The 22979-nt window shown below is 39.2% G+C and overlaps 2 protein-coding genes across 9 annotated transcripts in view; both read right to left on the bottom strand.

Annotated features, from left to right (window-relative positions):
• The window catches only part of NRG1 (neuregulin 1), a gene marked incomplete at its 3' end in the record, with an annotated part of 1011332 nt that overhangs the window by 103724 nt on the left and 884629 nt on the right, over nt 1-22979 (bottom strand). For 4 of the 8 annotated variants that reach the window (XM_079909271.1, XM_079909272.1, XM_079909275.1 and 1 more), the window contains exon 1: nt 10689-11406. The exons of the other annotated variants lie outside the window; for them this stretch is intronic. In XM_079909271.1, the coding sequence (XP_079765397.1) occupies nt 10689-11355 (667 nt within the window). In that variant the 5' untranslated portion in view covers nt 11356-11406. Of the gene's footprint in view, nt 1-10688; nt 11407-22979 lie in introns of those variants that run through there. 8 annotated transcript variants of the gene reach the window in all.
• LOC307179728 (uncharacterized protein) lies at nt 11666-11852 on the bottom strand (the record flags this gene model as incomplete). Its single annotated transcript, XM_079909280.1, has 1 exon — nt 11666-11852. One exon carries the CDS (start codon nt 11850-11852, stop codon nt 11670-11672), a length of 183 nt encoding a protein of 60 aa, XP_079765406.1. The 3' UTR covers nt 11666-11669.

Raw genomic sequence — 22979 nt, forward strand, 5'->3', positions numbered from 1 at the left:
ATGATTACCCTTCTCAGCTCTCCTTCTAATTCCTGAGAACAATGCAGATAAGATGGTAACACAAATCACACAGAGGAAAAGCCACGTGAGCAAACCAAATGAAAATGGTAGCATAGCCACGTCTTGGTCAATATGTCCCTTGGAATTCCTGTCCCTTTCTTCAAGCCCGTTATAGCAATAGCAAGGCATCAAATTTAGAATTCAAGGAAATGCAACTTAATTTTAAAAAACTGCATAATGGTAGCTCACGACTACATAAGGCTTATGTACCAGGGACGACTCCAAATGCTTTATATACATGAACTTATTTGATCCTCAAAACAACCTCAAGAGGGAGGTATAATTATTGCCACCACTTCACAGACAAGGAAATTAAGGCACAGATAGTTTTCATAATTTTTCTCTGTGCTAAAAGAAAAGATTTGGTTTAAATCCGCTCCATGATGCCTTCAAAGCTCTGAAATTCTAATTGCAATTATGTAACAACCCAGTACATTTAAAATATGTATCGGTCTGGGGTTAGAATTCCCAATATAACTCAGTATGTCCTAATGAGCTCAGTTTTCAAGAAAGTTGTAACCTAACCCACTATGTCCTCAAGACATTACCGGACTCACCATTATGAAGATTCTATATTTGATAAATCCCATTAACAAGTAGCATAGATTATCAAAAGATTTTGATCCAAAATGGATAAAATTAAAGTTTCAAGGTGATAAAGCATCAGCTATTTAAAAAACTCAGCAATCTAGAACAACTAATTTCCAAGGATTTTGAGAGGCCAAAGACTTACTATATTGATCCCAGTGTTTTTATAAATAGTTTACTGATTAGTAAAATGTAGCTATGTGTACCTGAGGTTCCAGAGTGCAGGTGAACTATAATTAGAGGATCACAGGCATATGAAACTGAACTTCCTAGGCAGGGGTTAAGGTAGATATCTCCTTGCTGTCATTGAAGTAGAAAGATAAAAAGACTGAAGAAATTATTTTATATATATATATATTTTTTTCCCTATGTAAACCCAAGTCTTCACAGATGACATGACGTTGTTTTTTCTGTTCTCTTTGAAAAATCGTAAGAGTTGTCTGACGGGAAAACTGTAAAAATCCAGCTTGCTCTAAGGATTATAGCAAGGAAAGATCAGAGCTGTAACACTCGGTGCTGCCACTAATAACTCTGAAGGTTTGCTTTGTAGGCAATACTTAGCATCATGTACCAATCAATGGTTACTGATTCCTTTTGCTCCCAGAAGACCAAGCAATTATGACCCAGGAAGCTCCACCAGGGGATTACAAACAAATGCTAACAAGAGTTCAATCCCACTGTCTTTAGATCATTCCATTTATTTATGGAGACTTTATTGCATGACACCAACATATTTCATCAAACAAATACTTCCTGTTACTTAGCAAAGGAAGAGGCAACAATGAAAGTCATCAGGCTGTTCATAGTCAAGTCTGTGGTTCAGGTCTCATTCACTCTCCCTCCCCCACCCCATCTAGGGAGAAACCACAGGTCTAGACCAACTGCTCCATATCCTCTGATGCTCTGAGACCCTGGCTTCAGAGGAGGGTGGGAGAAATGAGGAAGACGTGCAGCAAGATCACTGGAGAAGGAGGAATGGTGGGGAGAGTGAAGAGAAAAGTAATTGTGGGATGGCAAGGACGTAAGAAATGAGGGGACGGAGAAGAGAGGAAAACTAGAGAAATAAAATTATATCAACATCGGACACCAACATAGGTAGCAAAGTTAAGACTTGAAACTTCTGGTGTCATTTGTTTGCCTGTTAATTATGTTTCCTTTGTGGCCACCGTCCTTGTCCACAACGTTGCTCTCATCTTCAAATGCATATGAATATATGGACATTTGGTTTAATTTTAAATTATGAGTTGTTAATAAAATGAATTTGGAAGACACTTTTTTTAAAGTAGAGAATTATATGAGTATTAAATTCTGTACTAACTTTTGCTTAAAATAGAGCTCATATATTTCCCCTTCAGCTGAGACAGCAGTACCTCAAGAAAGGCAATTCAAACACTCAAGTGCATACCACTGAAAATTATAGTAAATCAAGTCTCGTCCTGTCACACTATATTCTTGATGAAAAATTTAAAATGCTTTACCTTAGGAAGCTTTCCATTATAATTCATCAAATTTTATTGGGTCTATCAGCTTATTTCCACTGCACTGTCAGAAAAGCCTATATCCCAGTAAAATCTGCCCTCGTATGTTGTCAAATATTTTCCCCTTAGAAGTGGTGGTCTCATTGCTCCAATATTGATTCAGAGTCCAATTTCTGCAGCAAATCTATCATACTTGAATAAATAAGAATCAAGATGTCCAAAGCATAAAAGTTTTCACATATTTCTAGTTCTACAGTAAAGAATAAATGAAAACACATATATTATTACTGATTACTATACATGTTTGTAGATATAGGGCTAGAGTTTTCTTTTTCTTTTTAAACTTATTGATAAACAACCTTTTCCTCTATACTTTAAGTGACTTTATTTACCCAATTTTAGTTATTAAGTAATGATCAAATCATTTCTCCTTTTATTTAGGATACTATATGTATAAGCTAAACATACATATATTATTTGTAGAATTCATATATATATATTGTATTGTTAACCAAATTAAAATAACATCTATGTTTAATTCGGCTCGTGTAAAATTCTTCTATGTAAATTATTATTTTTATGCGTTTTGTGAAATTCTGAGAACAGCTTAATTCCTATCTTTTGGGGTCCAGAAATTCCAGTTTGGGACAACGAAAAACATTAGGTGAACATCATTTCCATTCAGATAAAGAAGGATTCACGATCTTTTCGGTTCAGCTCTTTCTGTGCACTACACTAAACTGTATGGACTCTTTTTTACTACGCTAACCTTCCCATAGAAGGTACTTTCATGACAAACACAATTTTAGTTACTACCTGTCTTTTTCTCTCTTACAAGTAACTCCTTATCATTCTCTCTGTAAGAAAGCCCCTCACACCGTGATTTTTGGACATTACCCAAACAGTAATAATCTATGTATCCTAACCAATCTTTTATGGGGAAAAATCACTCTTTTTAATGATACTACGGTTTAGGAAATTAGTAAAGTTCTGTATCACTCTAACACATAACAAATTAATCCACTTGTTAAGACTCCCTACAATTTATTCCTAGGAATGTTAACATACGTGAATACTGTTTATATGAATGGTGCTAGAGAGAGGAAGAAGAAAGTTCATCCTTCTTAAGCCCTGTTCTAATATCAGGAATTTTTTTCCCACATAGAGTAACTTACGTAGCCCTTAACACAATCTCATGAATGCTTTAGGGATTAACATTCCCATTTGTTCTGATGTAGAAACTAAATCTCAAGTGGTGAAGTGATTTGTTCAAGGTCATACCGCTTATAAATGGTAGAACTGGGATTTGATGTCAAGTTTCCAATACAATTTCCACTGCACCATGATGCTTCTTCAACTCTAAGTTTTGCATAAGCTTTCGCAAACTCCCAAACTTACTCTCCAGATTTTGTTACAAAACTATGTGAAGATCAAAGGAGGAGAAGAATAAAGTGAAGAAGGGTGTCAAAGTAGAATGAGAGAGAAAACTGGTACTGGTTTCATATTTACTATATTTTAGGCTCAGGACTTGGTGTTTTCCCATAACTCATTCAATCCCCCAAACAGCCTCAAGAGGTGCATACTGCTATTCTCATGAATAAATGAGAAAACAGATTCAGAGGGATGATCTAACTTGCTCGAGGCTGTGAAGAATGGCAGGTAAGATTAAAATTCTGGTCTGCCCCTCACAGACTTAGAGAACAAATTTATGGTTGCGGGGGGCGGGGGGGTGGGGTGGGGGGGGAGGTGCGGGGGAGGGATAGACTGGGAGTTTGGGATTGACATGTACACACTGCTACATTTAAGAGAGATAACAAACAAGGACCTACTGTATAGCACAGGGAACTCTGCTCAATATTCTGTAATAACCTAACTGGGAAAAGAATTCGAAAAAGAATAGATCCATGCGTATGTATAACTGAATCACTTTGCTGTACACCTGAAACTAACACAACATTGTTAATCAACCCTACTCCAATATAAAATAAAAATTAAAAAAAATTCTGGTCTGCCCAACTGGAAAGCTAGTGCCCTAGGGCAAGGCAGAAATCAAAGCTGTAAGAGATATCAGCCGTAAACTACTCAGTAATCTGCCTGGAGCATGAATGTTCCTCAACAATGTCACTGATTGAATACTTCCATTAAGAAGAAACTAAATTCTTCCCAAATAAGTAGCACACTTCAGTAGGGGCTAACTTTAATTGTTAAAAATTCTCCTATATACTACGTTGTCGGGAAAGGGATGTCCAACCTCCACTCCAGAGGGGCGTCCTACACTGATCAAAAGCAGAGGGGTAAAACTCTCTTCTCTAAAGAAGACGTCTATAGTGGAGTGATGAAAGTTTTACTAGTTAGGATTTAAATAATAAACAGGAAATCACAATCATTTAAATTAAGGCAATACATACTATTTGAACATAAAGGCTACAAACAACTTGGAAAAGAAAAGCAGGGTATAGAGAAGAAAAGGATTATTTTAGTTTTTGGTCTCAGCACTGACACTAAGTAGCTGTAGTGTCCTTGGGCAAGTCACTTCACTTTTCCAGATCTGAGCTTCCTCCCTCAGGAAGTCACTCAGATAATCTCTCCAAATGTTCAACATATAAAATTGTATGATTACAGAATATCAATTATATTATTCAGAAATGACCTTTGAATGCATATACACACACACAAACAGTGGGTTCAATTCACTGCAGTAAAGATGGCAACAAGGTTTAAGATGATGAAGATCGATCTTATTTCATTCCTACTCGTGTGAACAATACATAAAACCCAAGTTCCTTTTCAATTTGAGAACTAGATAACTTAATGACAGATTCCAGCCTTTCTCTGGACAATGAAACTAAAAATCCTCAGGATTATGTTAATGCCCTTGTTCTGTAAGCCATAACAATACGCAGAAAGTATGATTGAAAAAAAATATTTACAGCTATCAACTTGCTACAATCTGAAAGTAATCTTACATTCTTTACATGGCAGAATTATGGATATATTTTCCATTTTAAGAGAGTGTTCCTAAACAGATATTATCTTCCCAACCACTTCAATGGTTTGGTTAAATAGTGTCATAGAGGCCGAACAGGAATCAGCCAGTTACCCAGCTTGTTGGTAGCAGAGATGGGATGGGTGTCGCTTTAAGATAAAGGACATTCCTGGGTAAGTGTTCAGTAGTCCACAGATAGAGAAGAGGAATACTATGGGAGGAACAGGAATGGCAGTCAAAATGTGAATAAAATGAAGGTAAGGGGAAGAAACACTGAATTCAGAGAGTATTTGTGTAGGAAAGTAAAGAAATAACTCGAGCTGTGCAAATCGATTCTTAAAATCCACTAGAACAAAAGCTCTATGAGGGCAAGGATTTCACTGTTTTTTATTGTGATATAACCAATCTAGAACAGTGCCTGGCCCACAGTAGGTATCTAAGATGTATTCGCTGAATAAAGAAAAAGAGTAAACAATAAAAGAAAACTGAAACATGGACATAACAACAATAATAAAAATGCAAACACGAGCCTAAAAGCAGGCATGGTATAGTTTATGGCTGATAGAAAGTTCAATAGATTCAGTGGACAAGAGTAACATTAGATAAGTCATAGCTTTTTTTTTTTTCTTTTTTTTTTTTTTGCGGTACGCGGGCCCCTCACTGCTGTGGCCTCTCCCGTTGCAGAGCACAGGCTCCGGACGCGCAGGCTCAGAGGCCATGGCTCACGGGCCCAGCCGCTCCACGGCATGTGGGATCTTCCCGGACCGGGGCACGAACCCGTGTCCCCTGCATCGGCAGGCGGACTCTCAGCCACTGCGCCACCAGGAAAGCCCAAGTCATAACTTTTTTATGCCTTTCTCAATCTACAAATTATCTCCTCCTTCATGTTTTAAAAGGATACGATGAGGTATTATTAAAAGGGAAGGAAGACAGAAGAGAGATGTATGGCCTGGGACATAATGATTTTCTGGGAATGCAGAAATGCTGACATGTATATTTATACGTTTATACAGTGGAAAAGAAGGAGAGATAAAGAAAAGGGATGAAAGTTTGAATCGATGGTGCCAGTAACAAACCAGTATATTGTTTACTGGATGGAGACATCTTTTGGTATGTGTTTTTGTAATATGTGTAAATACTGTTTGGTATTAAAATGCAATGAAGTTCTATAGGAAAGAAAAGGCAGGTGAAGATGCATTGATATCTTAGAATGCAATGGAATTTTGACATATAAGGCCACCAAGGCATAATTAGGAAAATAAGAAAGAGTCAAGGTATAATTGGGAGGGTGGGAAGGGAGAGGAAGGAATAAGGAGAAATAATCAAAGTGGGATATTCAGGAAAGAGGTGAGCTGTATAGCCATCTGCTGCCTGTCAAGAAAGAGATCACCCTAGAAAAACCTAAGCTGTTTTCAAAAGCAAGCGGAACACTGTATGTGTGATGAAATAAAAAAGGCCATAACTGCAGAAAATTTAGTGAGAGCAAAAGAAGAAAATCAGAAGAAAATTTAATTTTAATTTTTTAAGTGAACCATACACATGTGACCAGTGGTCACACTGGAAGTACTTCCCTTAACTACCAGGCAGATGCCACTTAAACTACCAGAGTTAGTCTTCAGCTCTAACTCTCTAGAACAGGGGAAAAATGATAGAAGAAAACTGTTTAGGATTAAATTCTGGGAGACAGGACACTACTCTGTTTCCTACTATTTTGGATTTCCCTAAATCTTTCAGAGTTTTGTGAATTTTAGTAAAAGACGTAATTTTACTAAATCGTTCAGAGTCTGGCTTTCCTCATCAGTAGATTTATAAAATTACTTGGTTCAAATTGAGGAGCTTTCAGCTTTTTCCATCTTAGGCTCTCAATAAATATGGTTAAAGCAGAGAAAAGTTATTTGGAATCACCATTCTGAAATACTATAAGTACAATTGCAAAGACCTAGAAAAATCTACTGGACTTAAAATGAATGCCACTTTTCAATGGAAGGGAAGAAATCCTATGGTATATTCAATTAATTGTGTTGAACTTTGCATATGGCAGTACTTCATATGGTCACTCTGGTAACAATGGTTTGCCATGAAACCCAACAGTACAAAGATTTAAGACAAAGCAAAACAAATTTGGCTTAAGATGAAAATATTAATACATTCTAATAACCAAGAGTCTGTTGTCAAGCAGGTTGTCCCATCCAAAAATACATTTTCTTTCAAGATGGCATGCTAGTTTCCTGGTTACAATTCAATTAATCAGTTCTTTTTATAGTCATCTAAGTTTGCAATCTCCCAGAGTCAGATCTTTCCATATAAACAGAGGGTAAGAAAAATCTTAAAGCCCAGGCAAGGAAAACAAATGAATGGTTCCAGTATTAAGTGACTTGGAAAACTAAAAACTTAACTAGTCACAATATAATGATCATAGTGGGAAACCACTAACTATGCAGAAAAATATTAGAATTACATATACATATTTTAATTTTTCATATTTTATATATAGTCTATATATTAAATTATAACCCTGTGTTATATTTCTTAATGTCTGCATGTATGCATAGATTAATATGGTGAGAACATGCAGTTATATTGCCTTATGAAAGACATACCCATTTTAGAACGGCTGACATAGCCTATACCTCTAGGCAGTTTAAAAGGTGACATTTTGCCTTTTATTATAATAAAGACAAAGAGCGTCTGGATTTGAGAAGAGTCAGTGAGGGAGAGGGTAATTCTAGTATTTATGGAATAAAACCCTAATGTGCTAATAGGTAGATTGGTTTGGGAAATAACACAGCAGACACAATTACTAGGATTGTCTCTCTTCCACTCTCGCAGGCTCCAGGATAAAGAAGAATCAATTAGCCCTCAACAGACTATGACCTTGAAGACTACAGCTCTGTGCATAATACGCTGAATATGCTGAGCCAGAGAGAAACGGAGAATCAAGTCCTGAGACCACGGAAGAGCATGGTTCAGATATGACAATGCCTTTTAAAAAAATTAAAGCTGTGACAGCTTCGTGCATGTCAAAACCACGCAGGACGATGAAAGAAAAGACCCGGTTCTTCTCTGACTAAGCGACAGTTTCTTAATGGAAGAGCAAAAAGGGAAACAGATTGCAAAATGACAACCTAATTCCAAGCTTTTTTTTTTTTTTTTTTTTGCTTTCCTTTCGTTAATGGTTACAAGATTCTTAACCGACAAAAGCAACCACTTATGAGTGTTTGAAAACAAAGCTCCCTGGACCAAATCCCTTTCCAAAATAAAAGGAATACAGACGCACAATTTTTAGGATATTCGTGTTTTTGTTGTTTTCAGGCACTAGTTCAAAAAATTAACCCAGAGTGTGCCACACAGCAAACCCTATAGGCAGTAACGTGTTAACCAACTGTGTAGCCCTAACTTTTCAGGAGAAAACTACTTCCCAGACAGCTTTTGTAGGCTTATCTCCAACGCACTGAGAACGCTGCAGCTGTGCATCTGGCCAGAACCGGCCACTGTGATGCTTTTAGGCAGCAGTAAATCTTTTCCACTCAATAGAAATGCCAGAAAAATCAATGTCCTGGTTTGGAAAAAAGACAAGAAACTGCATGGAATGTATAATCTATTAAAACACTTAGTAGAAGAATTTACCTTAAAAAATAATTTCTCAAAACATCACAACATACTTTTTAACATGGTCCTAGATCAGGAAACTGTGCTGGAGTTTTCTTTGTTTGCCTCTGATGACAAAATTACAGGGTTTAGTTGAAGAGTTTTTCATAGGGTCCTCTTTCTTTTTCTGGACAGCTAAACCTATTCAGGCACATGTTAATTAAAGACTTAAGTTGAAAATGATAAAGACAAAGAAGTAACCTTGTCTTCGTGGTGAATTGTGCTTCTCTTTGCAAGATCTGTACTTGCTTTTTATAGCCTGTCATTTCATCTGGGTATTATTTCCCGGTCACTTTGCCAGGTGGGAAGAGGCGGTGAATACAGTGATGGCTGTCAGACCTTTAATGACACTTCAGGGATTTGATAAAGATACAAAGCAGTGTCTGCAGAAAGGAGGTTCTTCCCTAACTACACCTGAAAAACAAGCCTCTTTTTTCTTTAAACCTTTGCCACAGAAACTCATGTGTATGAAATGAGCTTGAATCACAAGCACAAATGAACTTTTTCTGCGTTTCTAGGACACACGGCTCTCCTTCATACTGAATATATCTGAAAAAAGATGTTTGTGTTCTTCATTACCATCTAGAGGGAACCAGAAGGGGTATTTCATCACCAAATCCTTACCCTCAACTCTCCTTTAACTCTAAGACGTTTTACACACGTTATTCAGAACCAAATTCTCTGATCCTTCACTTGTTTCTAAGTAAATAGTCTCAATGGTGAAAAGTGATAGAAGATAGAGAAACAAAAATAAATTAGAAACACTAAAAAAAAAAAAGCTATAGAAAACTCCTCTTCTATAATGACGTTTAGAACAATCTGACTGGTCATGGTTTCATCCTTGACAACTTTTCCATTTTAAAGCATTGCAATGACCCAGAACAAACAGCAGTATATCGCTCTGTATTGTTTTAAGAGCGTGGCCTCTCTTTACTCAGGTGACGGATAAAAAGGACACATCTAAAACAAAAAAACGATGTACCTTACTAATGGATCTTGTACTTTTTAATGACTGTCAAGGAAGCTACTTAAACATTGGATTACAGAAAACAAAACTAATTGGACAAACCATAATGGAAAAGAATATGAAAAAGAGTATATATATATATGTAGATGTATAACTGAGTCACTTAGTTGTACAGAAGAAATTAACACTGTAAATCAACCATACTTCAATAAAACTTAAAAAACCTAATTTGGGAAAATCCTTTCATGCAGATTTGTACCACGTGCTGAATAAAATAAAACTGCCCCATAATAAGGGCTCAGCAACTCAAACTACTATCTGAGCACGACAGCAACCGTCTGATACTGCTGAGAGGTGAGTGCTATAAACATCTAAAGATTTCTTGCGGTATCAGGAAGAACCAATTAAAATACAAACGTGGGGAGAAGTGGTTTAGGGAACAGGAAGAAGAGACGGAGAAAGAGAACAGGCAGCTCGGGCTGGCTGGGAGGCAGAGGGTAACAGAAAGGTGAGGAGAGGTGATCGGAAGTTTATATGGGAAAACAAAAAGACACAGGATCATACTCACTGCTGTACAGAAGTCATGTTTATATATATATATATATATATATGGATGGTCTGATGTTTTAATCTTAAAAAGTGTTAGAAATCAGTGGAATGTAACTGAAATTCAAGCATGGCTCCCAGACGCTGAAGTTTTGGGTTCCCCACCCCAGATTTAACAATCCAGGTAGAGGGAGTTGCTGCTAGAGCATCAGTTCTAACCAGCAGTTCACACGGTCTTTGCACTCCTCTCTCCACGCCACCCCGGAGCATCCCAGTCACATGATACACTTAAACCAAACCATGCCATTAAAATCCAGGAAGAAAAGGACACAGCCACACACTCTAGAGAACACTTCTGAGGACCTCAAGCCCACCCCTCTCCCTTACACATCATCATCCTTCTGTCTCTACTTACAAAGTTTAGGAGCAGTCTGGAGATTAGTTTCTGTTGCTTGTGGCTGAGTGGCTGCCTTGGGTGTTCTCACCTCAGGGTTCCGAGTGGGTGAAGGGAAGGATGGAGCAGTGGATGGCAGGAAAGAAAAAGCGAAAATACGATTCTTCGGGGTTGGTACCGCTGAAGGCTCAGAGGACACAACGGCATTGTCAACTTGCACTGTAACTTGAACCTCAGTTTCAGAGTGAGCCCTAGAGACAGGTGAAGTGTATGCCTCAGATGATACCCACACAGCTGAGGCAGCAGTTGGATCCAGAGAAATAATAGGGTCCTGGCCTAACCCTCCGGGGTCAAGGTGAGTGGGAGAGTCATACTCAAAAATCTTGTCCACAAACACCCACTTGAGGCCGGCGATGCAGAGGCAGAGGCTGACTAGGCAAGCCAGAATGGGGACGATGCAGATTTTCTCTGAGTTGAGGCAACCTCTCAGGCGCTCAGCTTCCAGGCAGACACAGCAGGGAACAGCCAGGCCCACGAGTCCCGGGGACCTGCCATCTTCGGTCTGGGTCTCCGGCATGTCTTCTGCTGCCGGAAGCCCATCCAGAGATGGGCTTCCACTCAGCTGAGTGGAGGGGCTGGAGGACCTCTCAGCAGCTGCCTCGGACATGTCTGGGGGAGAAATCTCCATCGGCTCACCTCCAGAAGGCCTGGCCTCCCGCACCGTCCATTACCATCCCCCAACCAAATGATACAGCATCTTACAGGGGGAAATCGATAAGTCCTCCAAGTCCAGAGCCATTACCGAAAGCAAGAGGAGTTCAGGAGGAAAGCAGGCGGAGAAGAAAAGAAAGCCTCTAGCAACTACCAAATAAAAGTATATTGTAATTCTTTACTGCTGTTTCTGGGCCACTTTTGCAGTTCTTTTAAATGCTTCTCCAAAGCATGCCGGCTGGTCAAGAAGGACAGAGGCCAAAAGAGAAACCGAGCTGATCTGTTGGTCAGTTAAGTAAACCAGTAGCCCAAACTGAAAGGCATGTTTCTCACCTCGAGCATCTGAAGCTGGGGTCTGCTCAGATGGAGAAAACAACTGTCATGCAGGAGAAGTAAAAGCAAAAGCAGGACTAGCGGCGGCGGCGGCAGCAGCGGCGGCGGCAGGAGAGGCAGCAGTGACAGTAGCAACAGCATCCTGTTGTGTTAACGCGACGGCTGAAAGGGGCTGAATCATTACAGAGCAGCAGGTGCCTGCCCTCCGAGCATCACTGCAAACAGTCTCATCGCAGAGGGATCTGAAGGCGAGAGCGCGGCCAGGAGGGGCGGTAACTGCGCTCCCCGCCCTGCCTCCACCCCTCACCCGGCAACCAACTATTCTTTGTCCTTCCCGAGCGCTCATTCACTTTCTTCCTCTGCGGCTCTTCCCTTCTTCACCATCTCTCTCCCTTCCTCTCCCCTCCTCCTCCAAAAGCGTTCTCTCTCTCTCTCTCTTTCTCCCTTTCTCTTTCTTTTTCCTCCCTCCTCTCCCACCCGCCTCCCTCCATCCGCACTCTGGGGCTGCTGGCTGGTCTGAGTAAAATCAGTTATACCCAGCAACGCGGGACTGCCAGTGACTTCCTATTTTATCCAATTAGAAGGAATAAAGGCCATCAAATCAAAGAGAGGCTGGCAGGCACCAGTTAAGCTTAGTCCCCATGGCCCCCAGCCCCGTTCGCCTCCTTCTCTTTTTTTTTCTCCCTACCGAAGCTGCCCCAGTTTTCCACCCCAACCTTGCTTGCTCTAAGTCTTGCTGGCTCTCTTTCCTGCACCCACTGTTGGGTCAGAAAAAGCCAGCGATCGATGCTAGCAATCTAACAAAGCTGGGATGGGGCGCAGGGGGGGAGGGAGGGATGTAGGTGGGACCTTATGGGTTGGACCTGAGGCTTGGCAAAGTCTGATATCTGATTCCTCCCCAGAGAGGTAAGCTTTTCAACAGCAATTTCTTCCTGCCTGCTGCTGAGAGATAGCATTCCTTCCCCAGCCCTCTAATAAGTTTTGTACACCAAGAGGACTGTTATTACCTGAATTTTCAACCAACAGCGAGAACATTTTTTTTTTCTAACCATGGACAGCTCTGCCTTCAGCCCTTTTTGCAATGACCGGGTTAGACTTGGTGATGCCCAAGCGTGAAGTGCTGAGTGTATGTTGGAGGATGGGGTGCTAGGGGAGGGGAGAGAGGTTCATACGTCCCCACTCTGGTCCCCTTTAAATTTCCATTGCCCTGTCCCACTCACAGCAGTCCTGGACTAATGTCCAGCAAACAAGAAATGCCGGTAAGTAAGAGAGCTACAGAGGAAGCAAAGGCTCCCACTTCATCCTGAAATTAGCCTTCATTGTGACTCCACACTGTTGGAGGTTGAATTCCCTGGGCACTGTAATATATACCACATGTCTTCAGCTATAACCGCACTGCAAAGATTAAGAAGAGTTTTCTATAAGAGCATGCCTTTGGGGTGAAGTCTCAGTAGCTTTACCTTACAGATAATTTCGATGCTGACTTTTTTCTTTTTCCTTTTCAAACAGCGGTGGTTAAAAGACTGGAAGAAATGCACTGTACTTTAATAGAGTCCAGGCTGCCCTGACCCTCCAGTTCGTTGTGTGTCAGCACACGCGATACGCATCTGAATCTTTAATCCACACTTTACTGTGACTGGACACCTGAATGGTTTCCAAGGAACCATTTTGCTCACATATGTCAACAGGAGTCTTAAAAACTGTCTCTAAATCCATACTACATAACCATCATGTGAGTCCCAGAAGCAATAAAATTTAGAGCTTAAATCCTGAGAGAATCTGCTTTAAGCACATTATGTTTCGTATAGCACAGTCTCCACTGCTTTGAAATATTTTTAAGCTCTGAGTGGGCATGAGATAATATTATCATTTCTTTCAAAACTAAATTAGCCCGTAATTATAAGTGATGTAAAGGGTAGTAATATCTTAAAATGTGTTTGCAGTACGATCACTAACAACAATGACAAAAGCCTGAAGCAGTTTGCATAATTGTAACTATGACTCTGACAAACTTATGGGCAAAATGAATTATCCTTAAGCTCATCTGTATATAACCTGCACTTATATACCAGTAACTGGTACTTTAAAATAATTCATATGCCTACTTTCTAGCTTTCACTATTTGATTTTAAAGCAGAGATTTTTCTTAAAGATTCTAGCAATGGACGTGAAATTTCACATCACAGAAAATCTATATAGAGGCAATTACAGTACTCAAACTGAGAGGTATTAAGATTTTAATTATCAATATTCATGTAAATTCTCAAAATCAATATAGGCAAGTAAATATTTGTGCTAAATTAGAATAATTTATAATTCCTTTAGATATCACCCAGGTTAAATTTGTGGTACTTAACTCCTCAATTCTGCCCCAAACCAATATTTCACGCAAGTATAATATACTGGCATTTCACCCACAGCCAAGGTCACCTAGATTTCAAAGACCAAAATGGGGTTCAGGTAGCCCAATCAGGCAGCTAAGAGAAGACACTGAAAACAGTAACCTATAGTTAAGAAGAGTGGTCCTTCACTTGTACCAATTACAACTACTCACCTCCCCTCGATCATTAAGAACAGACGAACTCAGCAGACAAAGAAATTACTGGGCACTGCTCTAGTTGTCATATTAAAGGTGACCAACACTTACAAAGGAAAAGAACAGATTATGTAAAGGCTAGGACAGAACTTCGGAGACAGAATCCTGTCGGCTGCCACAGCTGTTTCTTTCCCCTGGACTACACAAATCAGACTGTTGGATGTGTATGTGTCCTCCCTGGAGATGTAGCCTATGAACACTGTGGCTTCTTGGAGCTAAGATCAGCTTGCAGGGAGCCAGCAACCTATAAAGTTGTTTCCCATCCAACTGGAAGGTAAACCTAATTGAGGAAAGGGAGTAGGACAGGAGGTAAAGAATAAAAGGAATTTTCCATTAGTTCTACCCTTGAGACTACGAGTCAGAAATTGCCTTTATCCCTTTACCAAATCTCTATAGCAATAAAGAAGTGAGAACAGGGTAGTGTGAACAGGATTAGGGATCAGAATTCCGTCCAATAAAACATGCATGTTTGTAGGAAGAACTGCAAGTACACCTCACTTTTAACCCTTTAGGCTCCATCTCCAATAAAGCTCAGGAACACCCATATTTCCATGTCCCTCTAAAAAATGAACAAAAGACAGATTTCCACTACTTTTTAAAACCACATTACCACCTCCTTCATAACAACAAAAGCTACTTTTTTTTTTTTTTTTTTTTTAGCGGTATACAGGCCTCTCACTGTTGTGGCCTCTCCCGTTGCGGAGCACAGGCTCCGGATGCGCAGGCTCAGCGGCCATGGCTCACGGGCCCAGCCACTCCGCAGCATGCGGGATCCTCCCAGACCTGGTCATGAACCTGCATTCCTTGCATCAGCAGGCGGACTCTCAACCACTGTGCCACCAGGGAAGCCCCCAAAAGCTACTTTTATTGAGCTCCACCATTGTGCCAGGCACTCTGCTAGGTTCTTAGCATACATGAGTTCTGACCTTCGCTCATCCTGTATAGTACATATTATCTTGAAAATAATTTTTTTAAAATGGACTCAGGCAGCTTAGATAACTTAGCCATGGACATACAGCTCTTAAGCAACAGAACCAAGATTAGAACAAAAGTCTGACTCATGCTCTTTCTACTGAAAAATACTGTTTCTCGTTTTTAATCAAAAGAAGGCATCTCATTACATATTGCTTATCTATTACTTCAACGGGAAAAATAAGTGAACCAGAAAGTGTAACCATGAAATAGGCATTTTAATTTTACCTTAATGTAGCTGGTAAATAAACTTAAAGGTGCCTAGTTTCCACAACAAGAGGCTTCTAAAATTCTGCCTAGGGATTTTCAGAAGTTACAAGCATTAAGCATAGGTTTTTAAAATATGATCTATTTACAGTTTCAATTGAATGAGCTCTTGCACAGTCTCAGTTCCTGGATTTTCCTTGGAAAGCTATTTCAGTTACATATTGCTATGAAACAAATTGCCCTGAAATAGCTTAAAACAACAATCACGGTGTTGTATCTCACTAGCCTGCAGTTTACTGGGTTCAGCTGAGTGATTCTTCTGCTCCATTAGATGTCAGCTGGGGCTGCAATCCCTGGAGGTGTAACTGAGCTGAAACATTCGAGGTTCACGCACATGACTGGCAGCTACTGCCACATGGCAGCTGGGAAGACAGCAGGGACTGTTGGCTGGTGCACCAACATGTGGCTTCTCCATGTGGCCTGGGCTTCCCACAGCATGGCAGCTGGGTTCTGAGAGGGTGCAGCCCAAGAGGGAGGAAGTGCAAGCTCTAAGTCCTCCTTAAGACTGACTCTGGAAGTGGCACGGGCTATGTCCACTGCATCCTGTTGGCTAAGCGGTCACAGTGCCAGCTGAGATTCAAGGACGGGGGAAATAAATCTTGATGGAGAGTGTGACGAAGAATTTGCAACCACCGTTAATCCACCACGGCAGTGAGGAAGTAAGTGTTAGTAAGTCAACCTGGCTCAAGAGGAGACTCAGTGATGTCGAACGGAATTCGGCAGAACAAAGCCAGAACACACGTACTTCTGATACACAATATTCCAGCTTCCTCCTAAGCCAGCTTCAGTGAAAGAAGCAATCCTATTATATCATCCAATAAAAAATACTCAAATTCCTCTGCTACTTCAAGTCAAGCTAGGCGACAGCTTCTGCATTCATTTTATTTAATTATCAGAAATATTTAGCGTAACTCCAGGAGATGAAAGAAGATGAAAGAGGATGACCATAGTATGTAAACTTATTTTCTCTTTTACATTTTGTTTTTGGTGTGTTGGCTATTTCACTCTGAAAACATTTAACTGAAAAAGTTTACCCTTGCTCCTTAAGTTTATGGCTGAAAAAGTGGAATTTACTTTGTGGCATCTAAAACCATGACGACAGCAGTGATTTCATTTTTGGATTCCAATCTTTGAAGATGACTATGTATAAGTTGTAATGATTTATTCATTTGATAATGAACTATGAAATCACAATTTTCACAAGAAAGCTTCAGGGCCTAAACGGATCCCTAAAACTTGCTGCTTCTTATAAGAGAACAAAGTACTCAAATGGATCCGCTATCCTCCTCCCATCCGTCTGGAAATCTTCCCCATCTCACATCTCAGCTCCTCCATGGAGCCCTTCCGTGCCCCCAGGTCACAGACACAGCATTCCTTAACGCTACTTTTATTGGGGCACATCTTCCGAGGTGTTATTATTATTATTATTATTTTGCGGTACGTGGGCCTCTCACTGTTGTGGCCTCTCCCGTTGCGGAGCACAGGCTCCGGACGCGCAGGCTCAGCAGCCATGGCTCACGGGCCCAGCTGCTCCGCGGCATGTGGGATCCTCCCGGACCGGGGCACGAACCCGTGTCCCCTGCATCGGCAGGCAGACTCTCAACCACTGCGCCACCTGGGAAGCCCGAGGTGTTATTGTTTAACTATGTTATGTATATAGGACCGAAGGATGTAATTTCTTTGAAGGCCAGGAGGTCTATCGGTATCTGGCTATCCCAAACTAGAGCTCTGCTATCCGTTCAATACATACATTTTCTTTGGTTTTATTTTTAATTGCGATTGAATTACACAGATTACGGCACCTCTAATAAATTGGCAGACTTTTTTCATGACCATCTATCTATTCAAAATACCCTCTATACTCCCCTCCATTTTTTCAGATCTTTTAATGTCCAGTTCAGATAAGTGCTTATCAAATTTTTATGACTGTTCCCAGATACTACGCCTTTTATGAATTTATCTTCATTTAGGGAAATGCTGTTACCCCAACTATGCTTAACTCTCAACTACCACAGATCATTTCAGTGGATGGAAAGTTGGGAGTAACCCAACATTTAACTGTTTTTCCTGTAATTCTCTCTTCAACCAAACAGAAAAGTTCTCGGAGGGCAAACCAAGTCCACGTGCTCTTTGATGTTCTTCTACATTATTCATAACGCTAAACAGGTGAGATGAAACTCAGGTCACCTTACTGGGCAGGTACTTTTCTGCCCACTTTGAGGATGAGTCAAGAATCTGATTCTACTTTATTCTCACCCAGTGAAAATTATCTCAGAAAAGACTTTTTGACTTAATTGTAAGAATTATTTCGTGAGGATCTGTATATACTATTTGTTAGTGACTCTGGGTCTGTGTCCTCATTTTGTAACAAGATGATCAGTTTACTCTGGCACATTCTGTTCTTTATAAGTTTAGATCCTTTGATGTTCAGCTACAGCTCAAGACGGTAAATGATGTCAAAGATGAGGATGTGAGAATTTTATATAGAAAGATGTTTTTATTAAATCTGATGGTTATAATGTGTTTACTTTGAAAGAACCTATTATTTTCTCACTGCCCGTAAGTAAAATCATTAGTTATATACAAATGGTTGATTTTGTTTTTAGCTTTCCACGTCACCTTTCTTTTACAATGACCCTGAACATGTTTGAAACTAGATGGAGATGGTGGCTGCACGTCATTGTGATAAATGCCAATGACTTGTTCACGGTAAAACGGTCCATTTTATGTTATGTGAATTCCAACTCAATAAAAAAAAAAATTACACTGCACACTCATCATGGTTTCAGCTTCCCCAACATAGTCTATCTGACCACTTGTACTAGTGGACTGCACTAAAATAATGAGACTTTGTCATGTGTAGGTTGCCCTTTCTTCTACAAAATCTTAGTAGGTCCTGTAGCATTGAATCTCTGACAATTATTAAGAACTCTAAATTGATGTTGATGATGCAATACTGCATCTCAAGGAACTCAGAAGCACAAGGATATAATAAATTGATGTGTCACTGAGAGTTTCAATTCAAAAGAAGTTTTATAAGAAAATGAGGAAGACTTATAACTCCAGCTCATTTTATGTACTCAAAATATTATTTCTCATTGCTCAACACCATTCCATTCCCGTATTCAGAATATACCAGAAATAGGAGCAAAAAGTGGCGAGAGAGTGGCAGTTATCTGGACTATCTGTATTTTCAACACAGTTGTGCTTTGTTTTGAAATGTGTGATAAACTCATCACCGGAATGTAAATTCCATAAGGGCAAGCACTTGTGTCTGTTTGCATCACTCTATCCCTACTACCTAGAACGTGCCTGGCACACAGAAGACACTCAGTTAAGTATTATTGAGTTAATGCGTCAAAATGGAAACTCTGCTAAAGAGGGATGTATAAACTATGGAAAAAATATCTTAAAGACATGGATATGCCGTACAGAGTTTTATTTGTGTGAATAAATGCAAATCCTATTAAATTACGCTGTGTATGATGGAAAGAAGGAAAATCATCTTTATAGTGACTACTCTGAGGTTATATGGTTGGATGGTCATTCATAATGTTTAATACAGCAATATATGTGGAATCAGTTGACTTGAACTTCGCTCTGTTTCATGAATATTCACTACTATAGGTTCACAGCACAGAGCAGCACAGCTAAGAGATAATTTGTTTTATTCTTAAATACTGTGGCAAATGTCACAAAAATACAAGGGATCATCTGTGTTTTTAAGTGCATGGACATGTATAATCTTATTTAAAGAAAATCATAAAGGCTGTACTTTGGTTCAGTAAGAGAAATTAAACATAAGGAAGAAATACCTTTGATAATCAATGCTAATTTAATACAAATTCAGTAAAGTTTCAAAACATGGAAGTTTTTGAACTTGATTTATACTTAGGCACTAGCTATTTGTTTATAGGTCAGCTGCTGGTCAGCTGACTCTATAAACTGGTCCCCAGATGAATCAAAAAATGTAGCGTAGAGCACCTCACTCTTAACAAATGCCCTAGAAATTTGTTTTTTAAATCTTCTGTTTCAGGTAGAAACTGTTGAGCATGAGGTGGTCCACATGTGAAGGCAGTTATGAATTACTCATTAAGAGAGTACCATCTACTCAAGAGATTCTGAAACATCATATAAAGCCACGTATAAAATACGCCTTCACAATTTACCTGAAACAAAGGAAGCTTGCGGAAAGGAATAGTCTGAATCGTTCTACTTTTAAATACAATCCAAATTTGTAAATCTGAAAAGACTTCAGCCAGAGGAAACGTGTTAACAATACACATTTTCCTTAGAGTCTACACAGTTCTCTCCTTGTTGCTGATCAAAAGAAAAATGTAGAGCTCCACCAAAGGGGAAAAAAGGAGTGATAAAAATATATGCAGTTTCTAGAACTGATTTGGCATTCCAGAGAGCCGTCTAACCCGTGCTTCTGTTGTAAGGTCATAAGCCTTACGATAGTGATACAAGGGGAAGTATCCCATTTAAAATCAAATACCAGCTCTATATTTTTCTGCTATTTCTCAGTCTAAGGGGTGGGAACTCTTTCTGCATTGTTGCAAATTTTTATTACTTTAAAACTATGAATTTGAAAGTCATAAGACAAAAATATCTTATGATTTGACCTCCCATTCAGAACTTCCCGTCATAAATCGTACCATGTATTGCTAGAGTCAGATTTGTTTAAGAATGACTTGTTTCTTTTCTCTCTATCTCTGAAATTATGTGGAGTGAAAGGATGTAGCCTTAATGCAAAGATGAACTGTAATCTCAAGAATAGTTAGATTTCAATTTTTTCATTGACTATTGGCGCTGGAACAGCCCTCATCCAGGAATTTTCTCTTATACAAGAAGGAAAAAAACAAAACAAAACAAAAACCAGTCTCCGAAGATAAAAATAATCTGCCTGGAGCACCAAAATTAATTTCAAAGTCAAGACTGGAATTCAGGGCTACTGCTTCTCCTCTTTCAACTCATTTCTACAAAGGGAAGCTCTTTAGTTATGTGCTAACCATGTAGATATCCTTGAGTTACTGCCAGACAGTGGATGGTTTAGATTTTCTATCATTACCGCCACGGGTTATCTCTATAGAAACATCTCATTTTGACCTTTTACTGCAACTGTTTCTACTTGGAAGTTTAATCTATATAATGCTCCCATGACCACTTTTGGTCACAATTCTACTGAATATTCAGACCCTTTTTCTGGAGGTTATTAAGAAACGAATATTCATATTTAGACTCATTCAACAGCATTTCATCATTAAGGGGGCACACAGAATGTGGGCTCTAATTGCTTACATGAGAAGGTCCAGAATAAAGAACCTAGAGATTATCATACTAAGTGAAGTAAGTCAGACAGAGAAAGACAAACATACGACATCACTTGTATGTGGAATCTATAAAGATGATACAAATGAACTTATTTACAAAACAGAGATAGACTTACAGACGTGGAAAACAAACTTATGGTTACCAAAGGGGAAAGTGGGGGAGGGATAAATCAGGAGTTTGGGATTAACGTACACACACTACTATATATAAAACGGATAATCAACAAGGACCTACTGTATAGCACAGGGAACTCTACTCAATATTCTGTAATAACCCAGAGGGGAAAAGAATCTGAAAAAGAATAGATATATGTATATGTATAACTGAACCACTTTGCTGTACACCTGAAACTAACACAGCATTGTAAATCAACTATACTCCAACATAAAAGAAAAATTAAACTAAAAAAAAGAAGGTATAGAATAAAGAAACTTTAGTGAATGGAAGGGAGCTTATCCTCAGGAAAGAAGACTGTCACTGCAAAATAGGGATCAGCCCAGTATTACTGCGATGAATGATTCAAACACATACAATATCAAATGTTGTCAATATCTGAGAATTGGTGAGCCAGGCTCACATCCTCTTTTAATCTGGAGAATTAGAAGTCTGGGACACAGGAAGGAGTGACTGTCAGGAAAAGGAAAAGGAAGGCTTCTGATGACTGATACTCTGAAATACGATGACTAGAAAATGCCAGGTCCAAATATGAAGACTTATTCCAGAGAAACCTATATTCTATTTGTTGACATAATCCATCACCTATATATTATTTTAAATAATATAATCAGACATATACCTCATGCATGCTGGAATATTTGGAGGCAAGATGCATTCACATATACAACTTATTGAAATTCCATCAAAAATAAAAAGCTGATTGATAGATAAATGGATACACATTTGATAAAGCAAATATGGCGACTGTTAACCTGTAAAATCTAGAGATTGGGCATACACTGTTTACAAGTCATTCAACTTTTCTGTGTGTTTCAAAATTTCATAATGAAACGCTAGAAAAAAGTTTAAAGAGACTTTTTCATGGCTGTTTCTGACTACCATATATGTAGTATGTTTTATTATAAAAACTCCTAAGCCGATGCCATACCAAACCAAATAATCTACCAATTCCACATTCAGTAACCTGCACTCAAGTATTCTCCCTCCTCCACTGCACGACGCCTCCCCACCCACCATCCCCCACCACACTTACTTTAAGATGAATTCCAAAATTATATCAAGAATATAAGATTCACCATAATTTGAATCATTGTCTAATGACAATGGAGTATCTTTATACGACAAACCATTAGCTGCTGCAGAAAATCTAAGAGCTTTTCCTGACCCCACCTCCCAGACCATTCATTTATTGAGAAGGGATTTTTTTTTTTTAATGTGATACTTCACTCACTAGGGATTGGAACATCTATGAATAACATGAATAGGGAAATTGTACAGTTCATTCTACTGACAAAATCAGAAAGGTTGGACAGTAAGCTTCAGTTGGTTGAGAAAAAAAAAAAAAAGAATACTTTTATTGTTAACGACACTCCCATCCTGAACACATCTTTTTCAAAGATCAACTGGTCAGTGGACACTATAAAGCCAAAGGCTCTGATGTGGAAGTTGAGTTTCTCCACTGCTGTATTTCCCACCCAGTTATGCATACACATATTTCATAAAACTATTAAATATTTATGACACAGTACAAAGCCCTTCTAAAAGCATCTGTATTTAACTAAATCATGTCACTGACAGCAAGAGGCATGTACAGCAATTTAACCTAGCAGGAAAAGTACTTCTTTTACATCTCACTGCAATGCAGAGAGTTTCAACCATACGCTTATTTCTGTCCCCACATACTGTCCGTAAGAAGGGAAAGCTTAACTTAAGTGGTTCAAAGGGCTTTTAGACAGGCTTCTCAAATGAAACATAAATCTTTTGAAGTGTTTCTCAAAAATTCTTTCCTGAGGCTTTGCCAGCACTCTGTCACTAGAGGTCAGACAAATAACCCATCCTCAGGTTGTCTCCTTAACCCCAGGTTAAATACCTGGATTTAGCCCCATCTTTTCTTATATCACCACGTCCTTCCAAATGTTTGC

This window comes from Stenella coeruleoalba (assembly GCF_951394435.1).
Source record: "Stenella coeruleoalba genome assembly, chromosome: 21".
Classification (NCBI taxonomy): domain Eukaryota; kingdom Metazoa; phylum Chordata; class Mammalia; order Artiodactyla; family Delphinidae; genus Stenella; species Stenella coeruleoalba.